Genomic DNA, 18,360 nt, shown 5'->3' on the forward strand with positions numbered 1-18,360 from the left:
GGTGACCCGGAAACTGCAACTAATCCAGAATGCGGCAGCCAGACTGATGACTGGGAGCGGCTGCTGAGACCATATAATGCGGGTCCTGAAAGACCTACATTGGCTCTCAGGACGTTTCCGGGCACAATTCAAAGTGTTGGTGCTGACCTTGAAAGCCCTAAACGGCCTCGGTCCAGTATACCTGAAGGAGCGTCTCCACCCGCATCGTTCAGCCCGGACGCTGAGGTCCCAGAGCCAAGGGCCAAGATTGATTGAATTTATATACCGCCCTATACCCAGAGGTCTCAGGGCGGTTTACAGAAAACATCACAATATGTAAATTCAAAATAAGAACAATGACCCAAAGAGCCACATTTTAAAAGGGTATAGGATGCCGATGAGGTCAACCAAAGGCCTGGTTAAAAAGAAACGTTTTTGCCTGGCGCCTAAAGGTGTATAATGAAGGCACCAGGCGAACGTCCCTGGGGAGAGCATTCCACAGACGGGGGGCCACTGCAGAGAAGGCCTGTTCTCATATTGCCACCCTCCGGGACCTCTCGAGGAGGAGGTACAGGAAGGAGGGTCTCAGAAGATGATCTCTGGGTCCGGGTAGGTTCATATGGAAAGAGGCGGTCCTTGGGGTATTGCAGTCCCTCTCCGCCCCACCCCAATTCCTTCCCATCTTCCTGAGTCCCTCTTTGGTCGCCCCAAGGCAACGGTGACCAAACTCAGCCCTCCAGCTGTTTTGGAACGACAGCTCCCATCATCCCTAGCTAACAGGACCAGTGGTCAGGGATGATGGGAATTGTAGTCCCAAACACCTGGAGGGCCGAGTTTGGCCACCACTGCCGCAGAAGATGAGTCACAACGTCCTGCGTTCTCTCTTTGTTTTTCTTCCCGGCAGTGGAAGGCCACGACTCGAGCGAGGACGCCCGGGCGTGCATGGAACTGATGATCTGGAAGATCAAGGAAGACGCAAAAGTGAAGCGGTGATAGAGGAGCGGCCTCCGCCGTTCTTTCTCCTTTGCCTCTTCCGCTTTTACCGGTGCAGTGCAATAATGATAATAATAATAATAATAATAATGATAACGGCCTCTGGGGAGTCTGGACCTTCCCCCCCTTCTGTGTTCGCAGGTATCCCTGCGTAGCTGCTGCTGGTGGCGTCACCACTCCTCTGCCGTCACACTGAGAAAGCGTGTGACCTCGCGAGGCTGGCCGTGACGCCCCCGTCCCCCACAACCTGTAGGCCCGCCGGAGAACTCCAGGATAAAATCTGGGCGGCGCCTAACTCCCCGAAACCCCGTCCCGCTCGCGAACCTCGAAAAACGGAAACTTCGCTTCTCCTTTGGGGACTTAACGTGGGGCTCCCTGTGCGCCGCCACATGTTGGGAAGTCGGCCGCAGTGACTCGGGCAAGCTGCGGAGGCTCCGATCCCTCCAAACCCGCAACCCCAGGGGAGAAGGCGGAGGCGCCGTGCGGTTGGCAGGGCAGCAGAACTGCCGGCATGGATATACGTTTGAGTCCCGGCTGTGGGTACGGCAGGGCATTGCGCTCGCGCCAGGAGCACTGGGGGCCTTCGGTGCAGCCGGCTGGTGCCGACCCACAGGAAATGGGCCCCCTTGCAAAGAGGGGGTTCCCCTCACCCCGTCTCTCAGCGCAGCAGGCCCCCCCGGTCTCTGCTGCCTGCATCATCGGACTCCTTCCCGAGGCAGAGGGTTGCCCCATCGGATTGCCCCGGATAAGGGGCTGGCAGTCGTTCCCATGACGGGTCCACCGCCCGCCACCCGAGACCCCGAATCGGCAGTTGCGCAAGTCCTCCAGGGTGGAAAATGGGGCGTGAGCGTGGCAGAGTCTCTGCAGGGACCCTTACGATTCGTCCGCCTTCGCAACTGCAAATCCAGGGAACTCCACTGTTCAGAGCATATCGCACTTCACTTCCAAGCTCAACCACGACTTTTAAAAAAACACTAGGAAACACTTCTTCCTAATAATTGCTAATCGCTGCTCTGTGAACGCCCCGTGGGGAAACCTAACCCAGCTCGCTTTGGGGGGGGGCATGCAGGTGGAAATATTTGCCTTGGCGTAAAACGGAAAGGGGTGTTGATGGTTGAATCCACCTCCTCAAATTCACACACGCCCAGTTATCCGTGAGTGTAAATAGCAATGTTCTAGGAACAGAGCGAGTTAGAAGACAGGGTGGGGTGGGGTGGGGTGTTGGTTATCTATTTAAAACAAGGGGGCAATTCTGCACTACAAGCTATTTTAGCTGACAAAACTCTTCCCTCCTCTGTCCCCCGAATTTTCATTTAAGGAGAGAACCTAAAATGCTCTCTCAGTTCAAATGTTTCCCAACGCCGTCAGAAGCCGTTCATTCCCTTTAAATACCAGTTCCATGTTTTTGCTGCTCCCAATCTGCCCTCTTCCTTCCTTCCTTCCTGGGTAATAAGAGGAGAAAGCAGGTCTCCTCAGCCCCTGGGGAAAAAACCCCTATTATTATTATTAATAATAATAACCTTAGCGTAGGTCGACCTCCTCCACAGCTGACCTCAGCCGTTCCCTGGTTGACGATTCCCAAATCTCCTTTGTTTTGTTAACACTGTACAGTTAATTAAAAAAAAAAAAAACGGGCTCTGTAGACTTTGTATATGCAGAACTGGTAAAAACCTGTTAACACTATTTTGTAAATGGTTTTTTTTTTTAATAAATAAACAAAAAATCCTGGCTATTTGTGGAAAGCACGGTTGGTTGTTTTAGAGATTATCTCTCTCTCTCTCTCTCTGTGTGTGTGTGTGTGTGTGTGTTATTCTGCTTACTGGAGAGTGTATCGGGGATAAAGGGGTGTGTGTGTGGATAATCCTGAGATTTTATTTTTGAAAGGCCACAACTTTGCCGAACGTTTCACCTGCGAAAAGCCAGAAACCTTCAAGTTTAAATCAGAGAGGGTCTTGGGTTTCCTCCATACTTGGTCGAAGTACCAGCTGTGTGTGCAAGAATTTGGAAGAACGCAGTCCCTCTTGAGACAGCTGAATGCTTCTTCTTAGATAGGGGGTATGGATCCCAGATAACCACTGGAGGGGGGGGGGTTCTCCTATTAAGAGGAGCCATTCCCCTCCTGAGAGTCCACAAGGCAGATTCCTGTCTTCATTCTCCTTCACCGTTGGATGAACACTCTATGATGTCACGACAGGCGAGCCAATCAGTGGCACAGGCTTCAACCCCGCCCTGAAAATGCATTCACTTTTTGCATTCTCTCTCTCCCTCCTGCAGGAGGAGTGCCATTGTTGTTGTTTAGTCGTTTAGTCGTGTCTGCCTCTTCATGACCCCCTGGACCAGAGCACGCCAGGCCCTCCTGTCTTACACTGCCTCCCACAGTTTGGTCAAACTCATGTTCATAGCTTCGAGAACACTGTCCCACCATCTCGTCCTCTGTCGTCCCCTTCTCCTTGTGCCCTCCATCTTTCCCAACATCAGGGTCTTTTCCAGGGAGTCTTCTCTTCTCATGAGGTGGCCAAAGTCTTGGAGTCTCAGCTTCAGGATCTGTCCTTCCAGTCAGCACTCAGGGCTGATTTCCTTCAGAATGGAGAGGAGTGCCATAGTTCGCACTATTTGCATTCTCTCGCTCCGGCATAGTTTGCACGGCGCGAAGAACCCCTTCCATTTCCCCTCCATCCCCCAGCTTCCAGCTCCATCGCATCTTCACAAGTTCCGGCGTTGGGAGGAAAGCCGCTCTCTGAACGGCTCTCTCCACGCCGGGCACGGTTTTGGAAACCTGACGTGTCGCCTCCCAACTCGCTCGAGGAGTCTGGATCGCGGAGGAAAAATCGGAACGAAACCCACTGGGCCGTCCACTCTGGCATCTCGCCTTCAGGAGGTGGGGGTCAGAGGTCAGGCAGAGCCAGCCGGGTCTTTTTGCGATGGAGACGTTGCTGCGTTAAACATGCCTATTTTAAGCCTGTTTGCCCCCCTGGCTGGGTTCCTCGTGGGGGTCAGCCCCCGATCGCCACCCCTACGCCAGAGCCTCCCATTGTCCACGCTATCGATCAGGGTGCTGAGCCTCATTAAAACCACTTCTCCGGTTAATTTCCATCTTGTAAGCTCCTTTTGGCTGGCAAATGTGGGATGGACGGTCACAGAAGCGGGGAGGGTGGCTGGCCAGCCAAGAGTCTCCCGCTGAGATATCGAAGGACCTGTCACAACCCATTTGCGCCTCGTGGTGTCTGAAGGGGGCTGCATTGCAAAGAAATGTCCCTGAGTCGAAAGCTCCCCACTGAATCGACCACCGGTTCAGTGTTTTGGGGGATTTCGTCGTCCCATTTCATCTCTCCCCTTCCCCTCTTCCAGCGACAGCTTCGGAATCGCCACCAAAGCTTCCTTAGTTTGCCAGTTCCGTGGCTGCATTTGAAGATTGCTTCAGTTTGCAGCCAGGAACTTCGGACGCTCATCTCCAATCAGGTGATATTTGGCCAATAATAATAATTACCATTCTATAATAATAATAAAAAAATTGTCCAGTAGCACCTTAAAGACCAACATGCACATGAAAGCTTATACCAAGAACAAACTTAGTTAGTCTCATAAGGCGCTAATGGGCAATTTTTTAATTTTTATATATATTTTGACTGCATCAGACCAACATGGCTACCTATCTGAATCTAGTACTATTGCAGTGGTACCTCTGGTTATGTACTTAATTTGTTCCGGAGGTCCGTTCTTAACCTGAAACTGTTCTTAACCTGAAGTACCACTTTAGCTAATGGGGCCTCCCGCTGCTGCCGCCCCGCCAGAGCACGATTTCTGTTCTCCTCCTGAAGCAAAGTTCTTAACCCGAGGTACTATTTCTGGGTTAGCGGAGTGTGTAACCTGAAGCGTATGTAACCTGAAGCTTCTGTAACCCGAGGTACCACTGTATTATATTATTATTCTTTGATGATCACTCGTAGCTGAGTAAGATTGTCTTCGATAAACACGGTTTTAACAATGAGTCTGTAAGTGACTATGGAGGCCAATTCTGGATCCACACGTCCTTCCACAGTGGGGACATTGGTTTCCGGGCAGGAGTTGATCCCGGTGAGGGTTTGCCAAGCGTGACTTCCTCTTAGCACGTTTCTCCCTCGCGTCCTGAGTTTGAGTGTCTTCAAAGCCCAGGACACCTTTGGTCAAGGCTGTTCTCCAACTAGAGCACTCGCAGGCCAGTGTTTCCCAGTTGCCGGTGTTTATACTACATTTTTTTAGATTTGCCTTGAGAGAGTCTTTGAACCTCTCTTGTTGACCACCACCATTACGCTTCCCATTTTTAAGTTCGGAATAGAGTAGAGACATCACCTTGCCAACAAAGGTCCGTATAGTCAAAGCTATGGTTTTCCCAGTAGTGATGTATGGAAGTGAGAGCTGGGCCATCAAGAAGGCTGATCGCCGAAGAATGGATGCTTTTGAATTCTGGTGCTGGAGGAGACTCTTGAGAGTCCCATGGACTGCAAGAAGATCCAACCTCTCCATTCTGAAGGAAATCAGCCCTGAGTGCTCACTGGAAGGACAGATCCTGAAGCTGAGGCTCCAATACTTTGGCCACCTCAGGAGAAGAGAAGACTCCCTGAAAAAGACCCTGATGTTGGGAAAGATGGAGGGCGCAAGGAGAAGGGGACGACAGAGGATGAGATGGTTGGATGATGTTCTTGAAGCGACCAGCATGAGTTTGACCAAACTGCGGGAGGCAGTGGAAGACAGGAGGGCCTGGCGTGCTCTGGTCCAGGGGGTCACAAAGAGGCGGACATGACTAAATGACTAAACAACAACAAAGTTCCAAGTCTGGGAACCTCTGGACTCGATGATCCTCCATTGCAGGAGGTTACACTCGACGACCCTCTGCGATCCTTAGGATCCCTTCCTACGATTCTGTGATTCTTTTGCCTGGCCTGGACGGTCCAGCAATTCAGCCTCGTTGGATAGTCTGCGAGTTTTAGTGTTAGGAGAGGTGGAGAAAAGATCTTTCCTGTAGCTACTTGGTCGTGCATCCTTTTATAAACCACTTTTTCCTTGCCTTTTCCCCAAACTTAAAAAAGCCCCAAACCCCACAGCCCTTCTACATAAGGGAATCGCTATGTCCCCACCAGGACTGTAGAAAGCCGTGTTGATTCACAGAAGGCTAGCAGTTGGGAAGGGGGCAATCTCCCAGTTCGGCTGTCCCAGCAGTGTGGGGTTTTTTAGAGGGGACCCCCGCTGTGAAGCATTCAGGATCCTTTCGTTCAGCTTAACCCCCTCCGCGCAGCCACGAGGCCGTAGGGGTCAGGGGTGATCGGGAGTGATCGATCCCACCTTTTGAAAGGCAATTTCATTCCTATAAAACTAGGTTTTGTTCCCAGACAGCCGGAGCAAATCGTGGGGGGTGGGCACGGTCATCTAAAAGCGTAGGGCACGTAAAAAGGGGTTTTTTTGGAGTGGGGTGGGGGAGCTTAGCGAGCCAACGGATCGATCAGGAATCAGGAAGCTGATTAGAGGATGGAGGTAAGCTCTTTAGCGAGCCACGTCTGAAGGGTGCAAAGCCATTGATCTCCTGAGCACATCTGTGCTCTTGTTAACTATTTTTTTTTGGGCAGTTTTTACTATTTGCACCTGGGGCGGATGTTTGCTTGTTTCAATGCGCACATCTCGAATCTGCTCTTCCCGGACCAGATCCGTGAGCCCCAAAGCGCTGTTCTCCCTCCAAGCTAGTTCTCCAACCAAAGAACATGTGCAAAGGCCCTTTTCTGGGCCAAACCACATACCAAAAAAAGCCATGAAAAATGAATGCATGGCTGTTTCGATGGCACAATCCGGACATGGAAGTTAGTGTGGCAAATATCAGCTGGTGATGTTCACATTTTTGGCTTGCCACTTGCCTATATCCATTTCTTTATTAGCATCTGTGATCTTGTAGCTTATTTTGGAGAGGTTTACAACAAGAAAGAAAAATCAGTTCTGAGATGCTCCCAGGCCTCAGGTTCACAATCTAAAGAAAACAATGCAACACGCAAGAAACTTAGGATTGAGAGGGAGGGAGAAAGCAAGCTCACAGGCACATGGAATTTTATGATGATAATAATGATTTATTATTTATACCCCGCCCATCTGGCTGGGTTTCTCCAGCCACTCTGGGCGGCTACCAACAGAATATTAAGAACACCAAACATTGAAAACTACTAAAATACAATAATTCATCAAATGTTAAAAGCTTCCCTAAACAGGGCTGCCTTCAGATGTCTTCTAAAAGTCAGATAGCTGTTTATTTCCTTGACATCTGATGGGAGGGCGTTCCATCCCCTGAGAAGGCCCTCTGCCTGGTTCCCTGTAACCTCGCTTCTCGCAGGGAGGGAAACAGCAGAAGGCACTAGGGAGAAGGACCCCGGTGTCCGGGGTGGAGACGCTCCTTCAGGTCTACTGGGCCATTTAGGGCTTTAAATGTCAGCACCAACACTTTGAATTGTGTTCGGAAACGTCCTGGGAGCCAATGTAGGTCTTTCAGGACTGGTGTTATATGGTCTCCACTCCCAGTCCCCAGTCTGGCTGCTGCATTTTGGATTAGTTGTAGTTTCCGGGTCACCTTCAAAGGCAGCTCCATGGAGAGCGCATGGCAGTAGTCCAAGTGGGAGATAACCAGCGCATGCACCACTCTGGCCAGACAGTCTGTGGGCAGGCTCCTCTCTGTCCTAAACATCATCGCATAGAACAGGGAGGTGTTCTTTGCGAACCCTCCACCGAAACTGGGTGGTTTCCCCAATTGCTTGCACATCTGTGGGCCTCCACATCTCCCGGTGCCTTGGTGGGTTCGCATTTTGACCATCCCATGCTGGCTGAGGAGGAAATCGTCTCTCCAAGCCCTCTCCACGCTTGTCAGACCTTGTTAGCGTCCCCAGCAAAGAAGTCATCTCTTTTTCTGCCCCTGTACACCCCCCCCCAGCCTCCGAATGCAAAATCCCCTCTGCAAAGGATTAGGGGCCCCAAGGTTTTGCTGTCCTGGCTTTGCCTAAACTCAAATCCCCCCCAGTCTAATATCCCTTGTACTGCAAGATCCCAAAAGCACCTGGACTAAAATGGTCTATCCAAAACTTCACTCTGGTGGTTTATCACCACAACAGCTACTCACTTTGGGTTTTAGTAAAGCAAACCGTCTAATCTGTCAGCGCCAGGACACTGGTGGCGCTGTGGGTTAAACCACAGAGCCCAAGACTTGCCAATCAGAAGGTCGGCGGTTCGAATCCCCGCAATGACGGGGTGAGCTCCTGTTGCTCGGTCCCCCTGCTCCGGCCAACCTAGCAGTTCGAAAGCACCTCAGAGTGCAAGTAGATAAATAGGTACCGCTCCGGCAGGAAGGTAAACGGCGTTTCCGTGCGCTGCTCTGGTTCGCCAGAAGCGGCTTAGTCCTGCTGGCCACATGACCCGGAAGCTGTACTCCGGCTCCCTCGGCCAGTAAAGCGAGATGAGCGCCGCAACCCCAGAGTCGGCCACCACTGGACCTAATGGTCAGGGGTCCCTTTACCTTTCGAGCGTCAGAACAGCTTGGCCACAATAAGGAAATTTTGCCCATGGCATGACTATTTTTCTTCCCATTTCCACTCTCTGGCACCCGATCTGCATAACCGAGCAATTCTAAAATATAGACGTGCTTTTACTCTCGCAGGATGCCCTCGGCTGGACTTGAGGGACAATGCCAACAGATCCCACACGAAAAACGTCCCTCTGGAGACGGCAGTCCTGAATCGGTGGCACATGCCCTTCTGGCTTGCCCTCTTGATAAAGGCTTGAGGACTGAGATTATCAACCCTCTTTTATCGTCCATCTCGGGTCACCCAGCCACTGCCCCAGGGTCCTTTTGAGGCAAGGAAGAAGGGCTACCCCTATGCTATTCATATAATCAGTTATCAGAAATCAATATATTCATATATGCTCACACATAATCAAGGCTTACAGTATTTTATAATCCATTTTGAATCAAAGGGAAGCTGTGCCTTAGCTAACTGCATATTGCTTGAAACAGCAAGATTAAGAGCTGACCTTTCCCCTACAAACATCTGTGAACCCTGGACATGGGGAAGACGTGAATCAGAGATTCTGGTACAAAATCCCCTCAGATACAGGCTAAATTAATCCACAGAACAGGAAGAGCAAAACCACAAATTCTCCAACCCCCCTGTCCTGTCATAACTAGGGCAGAGGTTAGACAGAGCGTCACTGCAAGCATCGGAAAGCAGAACTTGAACTCGGTGTTTGACCAGTGCTTGACCAGGAGCTGGAAGCACAGCAAGAAGCTTCCTAATTGGCTATTCTTTGCTGACAATATCGTGACTGTCTCATGGTTGTCTCATGATCTATGATTTGCTGCAGTGGCGTAGCGTGGGTTGTCAGCACCTGGGGCAAGGCAAGTAATTTGCGCCCCCTAACCTGTGGATTTGCCCTAACCCCAGATGTTGCGCCCGGTGCGGCCGGCCCCCCCTGCACCCCCACGCTACGCCACTGATTTGCTGTGATCTACTCAGGTATAAAGACCTCTGGATTTCTGTCAATCGGGGTCCCAGTTCCTTTTGGAAGAGATTCCAAACTGGGTCCTTATTGCCTGGCAATAAACTTCACCTTCATTTTCTCCATTTGCTGAGTCTGCCTGATCCTTATTTTGCACCCACTGAGTACCTGCTCACGTTCACTTGCTTCACTTTCTCTGGGCAGGTCAAGATGAGCAGGTGAACGCAAAGGTGGCAAGGTTTTTTAGCTGGGGCAATCAGAATAAGATCCACTATTGATTCAAAGCCCTAAAATGTATTGTATATAATTGACTATTTATTTCTATTCATAGAATCATAGAATCATAGAGTTGGAAGAGACCACAAGGGCCATCGAGTCCAACCCCCTGCCAAGCAGGAAACACCATCAGAGCACTCCTGACATATGGTTGTCAAGCCTCTGCTTAAAGACCTCCAAAGAAGGAGACTCCACCACACTCCTTGGCAGCAAATTCCACTGTCGAACAGCTCTTACTGTCAGGAAGTTCTTCCTAATGTTTAGGTGGAATCTTTTTTCTTGTACTTTGGAACCATTGCTCCGTGTCCGCTTCTCTGGAGCAGCAGAAAACAACCTTTCTCCCTCCTCTATGTGACATCCTTTTATATATTTGAACATGGCTATCATATCACCCCTTAACCTCCTCTTCTCCAGGCTAAACATGCCCAGCTCCCTTAGCCGTTCCTCATAAGGCATCGTTTCCAGGCCTTTGACCATTTTGGTTGCCCTCCTCTGGACACGTTCCAGTTTGTCAGTGTCCTTCTTGAACTGTGGTGCCCAGAACTGGACACAGTACTCCAGGTGAGGTCTGACCAGAGCAGAATACAGTGGCACTATTACTTCCCTTGATCTAGATGCAATACTCCTATTGATGCAGTCCAGAATTGCATTGGCTTTTTTAGCTGCCGCGTCACACTGTTGGCTCATGTCAAGTTTGTGGTCAGCCAAGACTCCTAGATCCTTTTCACATGTACTGCTCTCAAGCCAGGTGTCACCCATCTTGTATTTGTGCCTCTCATTTTTTTTGCCCAAGTGCAATACTTTACATTTCTCCCTGTTAAAATTCATCTTGTTTGTTTTGGCCCAGTTCTCTAATCTGTCAAGGTCGTTTTGAAGTGTGATCCTGTCCTCTGGGGTGTTAGCCACCCCTCCCAGTTTGGTGTCATCTGCAAATTTGATCAGGATGCCCTTGAGTCCATCATCCAAGTCGTTGATAAAGATGTTGAATAAGACCGGGCCCAAGACAGAACCCTGTGGCACCCCACTAGTCACTCTTCTCCAGGATGAAGAGGAACCATTGATGAGCACCCTTTGGGTTCGGTCAGTCAGCCAGTTACAAATCCACTGAGTGGTAGCATAGTCAAGACCGCATTTTACCAGCTTCTTTACAAGAATATCATGGGGCAACTTGTCAAATGCCTTGCTGAAATCAAGGTAGGCTACATCCATTGCGTTCCCTTCATCTACCAGGGTTGTAATTCTGTCAAAAAACGAGATCAGGTTCGTCTGACATGACTTATTTTTCAGAAATCCATGCTGACTATTGGTGATCACAGCATTCCTTTCTAGGTGCTCACAGACTGTTTGCTTAATGATCTGCTCCAGAATCTTCCCTGGTATTGATGTCAGACTGACTGGGCGGTAATTATTTGGGTCCTCTCTTTTCCCCTTTTTGAAAATAGGGACAACATTTGCCCTCCTCCAGTCTGCCGGGACTGCGCCTGTTCTCCAGGAATTCTCAAAGATGACTGCCAGTGGTTCTGAGATCACATCTGCCAGTTCTTTTAATACTCTTGGATGCAGTTCATCTGGCCCTGGAGACTTGAATACATCTAAACTAGCCAAGTATTCTTGTACTATCTCCTTAGTTATTCTGGGCTGTGTTTCCTCTGCTGAATCATTTGCTCCAAATTCTTCAGGTCGGGCATTGTTTTCTTTATCGGAGAAGACTGAGGCAAAGAAGGCATTGAGGAGTTCAGCCCTTTCTGTGTCCCCTGTTTGCATTTCACCATCTTCTCCTCTGAGTGACCCCACTGTTTCTTTGTTCTTCCTTTTGCTACGAACATACCCATAAAAGCCTTTTTTGTTGCTTTTAACCTCTCTAGCAAGCCTGAGTTCATTCTGTGCTTTAGCTTTTCTGACTTTGTGTCTACACGTGCTGGCTATTTGTTTGAATTCCTCTTTGGTGGTTTCCCCCCTTTTCCATTTTTTGTACACATCCTTTTTTAATCTTAACTCAGTTAAAAGTTCTTTAGATAGCCACCCTGGCTTCTTTAGGCACCTTCCATGTTTCCGTCTTATTGGTATTGCCTGAAGTTGTGCTTTTACTATCTCCCTCTTAACAAACTCCCAGCCATCATGAACTCCCTTTCCTTTTAGTATTACTGTCCATGGGATCTCACCCAGCACTTCCCTAAGTTTTATGAAGTCGGCTTTCTTAAAGTCAAGAAATTGAGTCCTAGTATGCTTGGCTGCTCCTTTCCGCTGTATAGTAAACTTCAGAAGAGCATGATCACTCGCGCCTAATGATCCTTCCACTTCTACCCCACTAACCAGGTCATCAACATTGGTTAGGACCAGATCTAAAATGGCTGTTCCTCTTGTTGCTTCTCCCACTTTCTGGACAACAAAGTTGTCTGCAAGGCCAGTGAGGAATCTGTTTGACCTTATGCTCTTGGCTGAGTTTGACATCCAGCAAATATCCGAGTAATTGAAGTCCCCCATTACTACTATCTCCCTTCCTTTTGCATGCTTGGCCATCTGTTCCAGGAAGGCATCATCTATGTCCTCCGTTTGGCTTGGGGATCTATAGTAAACTCCCACAATGAGGTCCCTGTTATTCATCTCTCCCTTAATTTTGACCCAAATGCTCTCACTTCGGCTTTGAGGTTCTAAATCTTGGATCTCTTCACAGGTATACATATCCCTAACATATAACGCCACTCCTCCTCCTTTCTTGTCTGGTCTGTTTCTCTGAAATAGATTGTAACCCTCCATTATTACATTCCAGTCGTGGGACTTATCCCACCAGATTTCAGTGATGCCTATTATGTCATATTTAGTTTGTTGTACCAAGAGCTCAAGCTCATCGTTTATTACCCATGCTTTGCGCATTAGTGTACAGACATTGAAGTCCATTAATCATTCTTCGTATGTCGTATTGTTGTTTTATTGCTGCGGCCGATGGCTGACGCAAATGTAGATCCATTCATTCATACCTGTCCAGGCGAGAGTGGGGCTTCTTTTTAAAATGGACAGGAGAGAGGTGGTGGTGATGGTGATCTTTTTACATGCTCAGAAAACTTTACTCCTTGGAAAGCCTAAAGACCACTCTGAGCCAGCAGTTATGCCTTAGCAGAACTGGAATGACACTTGCGAACGCTAAATACTATTTACATGTTTTACTATTTTATTGTTGTTAGCCGCCCTGAGCCCAGCTTCGGCTGGGGAGGGCGGGAAATAAATAAAATTTATTATTATTATTATTATTATTATTATTATTATTATTAAATAAATGTAACAAATATCTTAGTAGGATGTATGAAAAAGGATACAAAATAAAACTGCGAGATAATACCACAACGATAGAAAAAGAACGATTGGAAGTTTCTTGTAAAAAAAAAAAAAAATATTTGAAGGACATGATGTTGTCCTTTGATAAATCTTTGGTTTTCTTTTCATTATTTTTTCTTTTTTCATATTTTTTTCTTGCTTTTAAGTCATGAAGTCCCCCCCCCCTATTTTTATTTAACCTTGTTATACCTACCCTAGTTGTATGTTTGTATTTTAAACCTATCTATCTATCTATCTATCTATCTATCTATCTATCTATCTACACATATATGTATATATATATATAGGTAGGTACACACACACACACACACACACACAAACACACACACAAATTTGGCTGAGCTCTGGTTAAGTTCCTACTAGTTTTGGGGAGGGGTGCAGGAGGAAAGTTGGGGGGGAGAGGTCGGAGTTTGACACGTGCCCCTCGCTTACAACACGCCTTCCCCCAAATCCCCCAAGCTGTTAAATAGCAGAGGATGAACAGGAGCTGGGAGTTAGAGCCATGAAGGCGAGGGAGTGAAGAAGGAAGAGAGAAAGAAACAGAGATCTTGCGAGTTGGTGAGTGATTTATGTGGGGGTGCAAACCTGGAAGGAAGGGTTCCGGTTTGCGGACTTTTTCTGGAAGCCGAACGTGCTCCGTTTTGAGTGTAATGCTGAGGTCTGTCTTTTTTTCCCTATTTATTTTGCGTTTTTGTTTTTGTGGCTCTTTTTCATTTTGTTTTTGCGACTGCATGGAACCCAGTTCAGCTCCTGGTGGATCGATTGTGTGACTGCAGTACACTGTTTATTGATTTCATTTTATGGATCATCGGTCTCGTTAGAAAGCAAAATCCATGTTGAATTGCTGTTTTAGGGGTTGTTTTTAAAAGCCCGGAACGGATTAATCTGTTTTGAATTCCTTTCTATGGGGAAGCGAGCCTTGGTTTTGGAACGCTTTGGTTTTGGAATGGAATTTCCGGAACGGATTAAGTTTGACAGCCAAGGTACCACTGTGTGTATGTGTGTGTGTGTTTGTGTGTGATCCTAAAAGAAAATTATTATTATTATTATTATTATTATTATTATTATTATTACAGTGCTACCTCTGGTTGCGAATGGGATCCGTTCCGGAGGCCCGTTTGCAACCTGAACACAACGCAACCTGCGTCTGCGCGTGCTCGATTCGCCGCTTCTGCACATGCGCATGACGTCATTTTGCGCATCTGCACATGCGCGAGTGGTGAAACCCGGAAGTAACCCGTTCCATTACTTCTGGGTGGCCGCGGGACACAACCTGAACACGCTCAACCTGAAGGTATGTAACATGAGGTATGACTGTATTATTATTTTATTTTAAGAAGACCTACTCCCTCTGAAAGGGACGCAGGTGGCGCTGTGGGTTAAACCCAAGAGCCTAGGACTTGCCAATCAGAAGGTCGGCGGTTCGAATCCCTGCGATGAACGGGGTGAGCTCCCATTGCTCGGTCCCTGCTCCTGCCAACCTAGCAGTTCGAAAGCACGTCAAAGTGCAAGTAGATAAATAGGTACCGCTCCGGCGGGAAGGTAAACGGCGTTTCCGTGCGCTGCTCTGGTTCGCCAGAAGCGGCTTAGTCATGCTGGCCACATGACCCGGAAGCTGTACGCCGGCTCCCTCGGCCAATAAAGCGAGATGAGCGCCACAACCCCAGAGTCGGCCACGACTGGACCTAATGGTCAGGGGTCCCTTTACCTTTACCTTTACTCCCTCTGAAGCTGCCTCTTGCAGACTTTGCCAGGTTCTTTGGCTAATACATTTGCCTCCCTCTATTCTTCTAGACAAAAGAGGACCATGTACCATATAACTGGCAGCGTCGCTTTCCCGCTGATGACATCTCCATCTCTCGTGTACGCAGTACCACCCCATCTTCCGCAAGCTCCGGGAGGGTGCTGCTCCCCCTTTCCGCTGGCACCCTCGACTCAACTCACGCCTTTCTGCGCCGTCCCCGCCATGGATCACCTGGCAGGTAAAAGGGGCTGGGCTGGCTGCCCTCCAAGGTGGGCTGTTGGTTCTGCAAAACGGGGTTGTTGGGCGGTCGAGATCAGTCACAGAACTGTAGAATTGTAGAATTGAAAAGGGACCCCCTGGGGTCATCCAGCTCAACCCCCGGGGATGCCGACCAAAGCATCCCAGACAGATGGCCCCTTAGGAGAAAAGGGTCTTAAGTCTGCCCCCCGCACCTGCCTGCCTTCTTACTTACAAACAGCTCGGATAGTGGCCCTGCTTGCCTGCCATCTTCCTCACCCTCCTTAGTCTCTGTGCTGCTCCTTGTAATAATAATAATAATATTTTTTTTTAAATACATATTTATTAAAGTTTTTTTGAATACAAATGCATAAATAAACAACATTACTTATATCATAACATAATTTCATCATTTCTTTGGACTCCCTCACATCTCCCGCTCCCACTTACATTGTTACGAAATTTTTTTCCAAGCAAATTACCCACTTGTTTGCGATCTTATCTCCACTCATTTAAATAAAATCTAACAATTCTCCAAGAAATTTATATTTTCCTTAATCTCACTTATCGTCAAATTCAGATCTAATTCAGTGGTAGGCAGTTATTTGTGATCTAGCATCCTTCTTAACATTCAACCAAATTACAATATTTTTGTAGATAAATCTTGAATTTCCTCCAGTCTTCCTCAACCCTCTCGTGTCCCAGGTCTCGGATTCTACCAGTCATCTCGGCCAGTTGCATATAGTCCATCAGCTGCATCTGCCACTCTTCCAGTGTGGGTAGATCTTGAGTTTTCCAGCTCTTAGCGATGAGTATCCTTGCTGCCATTGTTGCATACATAAAAAATGTTAGATCCTTCTTTAACACCTTCTGGCCGACAATACCCAGAAGGAAGGCCTCTGGTTTCTTAGTGAAGGTATACTTAAATACCTTTTTCAACTCATTATATATCATTTCCCAGAAGGCCTTCACTTTAGGGCAGGTCCACCAGAGGTGAAAGAATGTTCCTTCATGTTCTTTACATTTCCAACATTTATTATCAGATAAATGGTATATTTTGGCAAGTTTAACTGGGGTCATGTACCATCTATATATCATTTTCATTACATTTTCCTTCAGAGCATTACATGCAGTGAAGTTCAGCCCAGTGGTCCACAACCTTTCCCTGCCCATCTGGCTGGGTTTCCCCAGCCACTCTGGGCAGCTTCCAACAGAACACTAAAATGCAATAACCTATTAAACATTAAAAGCTTCCCTAAACAGGGCTGCCTTCAGACGTCTTCTAAAAGTCAGGTAGTTGTTTATTTCCTTGACATCTGGTGGGGGGGTTGGCGTTCCACAGGGCGCCACCACCGAGAAGGCCCTCTGCCTGGTTCCCTGCAACCTTGCTTCTCGCAGGGAGGGAACTGCCAGAAGGCTCTCAGGAGAGGGACCCTGGTGTCCGGGGTGGAGATGCTCCTTCAGGTATACTGGGCCAAGGCCATTTAGGGCTTTAAAGGTCAGCACCAATACTTTGAATTGTGCTTGGAAACGTCCTGGGAGCCAGTGTAGGTCTTTTAAGACCAATGTTATGTGGTCTCAGCAGCCACTTCCAGTCCCCAGTCTAGCTGCCGCATTCTGGATTAGTTGCAGTTTCCGGGTCACCTTCAAAGGTAGCCCCACATAGAGTGGATGGCGGTAGTCCAAGCGGGAGATAACCAGAGCATGCACCACTCTGGAGAGACAGTGCGCAAGCAGGTAGGGTCTCATCCTGCGTCCCAGATGGAGCTGCCCTGGACACAGAATTGACCTGCACCTCCATGGACAACTGTGAGTCCAAAATGACTCCCAGGCTGCACACCTGCTCCTTCAGGGGCACAGCTACCCCATTCAGGACCAGGGAGTCCCCCATATCCGCGGACCAGATTGAGAAGGCAACTGGGCCGGATCCGGCCCCCGGTCCTTCGTTTGCCTACCCATTTCTTAGCTTAATACTAGACGGACTAGGTTTTCCCACCACAGTCCAGGCTTGCATTTCTTTCCCTCTCCCTCCTCCGCAAATAATAATAATAATAATAATAATAATAATAATAATAATAATAAAAGCCTTTTGCACATGCACAGAAATCTTCCTGGACCTGCACTATGGCCTACTGCAGAGGCGCCGCCGGAGCCGCACTGTCTTTACGGCACAGCAGCGAGAGGCTTTGGAGAGCGCGTTTGAGCGGACCCATTACCCAGACATGGGCACCCGAGAGAGGCTGTCCGCCTTCGCCAACCTGCCCGAGGCTCGCGTACAGGTAATTTTGGGGGCGCACCCTCGGCGGAGAGGGAGGTGGGGAAATTCGCCTCGCTTTCCCCAGCACCCGTCCACATGCTGCAGAGAAGGCAGGCGTTTCTCAAGTCTGCCTCTGGGGCAGACCCGCGTTGTCTGGGTTGCTGGCAGTGAAATATTTCATAGGGGAACAGTTAGGGCCAGAGGCGTCAACTTGCAAGGATGATGGAGGAGGGGACCAACGCTGCACGCATGACCTTGCGATGTCCCAGTTTTTTCTCCTTCATAGAATCCTTTTTATTAAAGGTAAAGGTAACGGGACCCCTGACCATTAGGTCCAGTCGTGGCCGACTCTGGGGTTGCGGCGCTCATCTCGCTTTATTGGCCGAGGGAGCCGGCGTACAGCTTCCGGGTCATGTGGCCAGCAGGACTAAGCTGCTTCTGGCGAACCAGAGCAGCGCACGGAAACGCCGTTTACCTTCCCGCCGGAGCGGTACCTATTTATCTACTTGCAGTTTGATGTGCTTTCGAACTGCTAGGTTGGCAGGAGCAGGGACCGAGCAACGGGAGCTCACCCCGTCATTGTGGGGATTTGAACCGCCAACCTTCTGATCAGCAAGTCCTAGGCTCTGTGGTTTAACTCACAGAACCACCCGCGTCCCCATCAATTACCATATAGCATATATTCAACAACAACAACAACAAAACCAGCGACTATTTGTTGTTGACAAAGGACAGCTGGACATATAAAGGGCCCCCTTACCTTCAGTAACTCAGGGCCTCATCAAACCGAAATCTGGCCCTGTCTGGGATTATGATTGAAATTAGGATGTCCCTATTTTCATTGCAGAAATGTTGGAGGGTACGTGCAACCCGTTCGCTTGGGAGCAGGGCTGTCTTGCAAAAGAGCCCTGATATTTCTGCAGGGGTCAAACCCTGACCTTTTCCCATCCCTGTAATTCGCCAGGATGAAAGGTTTGGGTCCTTATCATCGTTCCCTTCAAAAGTCAACCTCCCAGTTTATGATAGGGGCATTCCTGCAGAT

At 48.6% G+C, this 18,360-nt stretch overlaps 1 protein-coding gene across 2 annotated transcripts in view; it reads left to right on the forward strand.

Moving 5' to 3' along the window:
* The window catches only part of REXO1 (RNA exonuclease 1 homolog), a 36,619-nt gene extending 33,915 nt beyond the window's left edge, over nucleotides 1-2,704 (forward strand). For both annotated transcript variants that reach the window (XM_079960457.1, XM_079960458.1), the window contains exon 16: nucleotides 884-2,704. In XM_079960457.1, coding sequence (XP_079816583.1) covers nucleotides 884-972 — 89 coding nt within the window. In that variant the 3' untranslated portion in view covers nucleotides 973-2,704. The remainder of the gene's footprint in view (nucleotides 1-883) is intronic.
* Nucleotides 2,705-18,360: the final 15,656 nt, after the last annotated feature.

Source organism: Podarcis cretensis, assembly GCF_951804945.1.
Source record: "Podarcis cretensis genome assembly, chromosome: 18".
Lineage (NCBI taxonomy): Eukaryota > Metazoa > Chordata > Lepidosauria > Squamata > Lacertidae > Podarcis > Podarcis cretensis.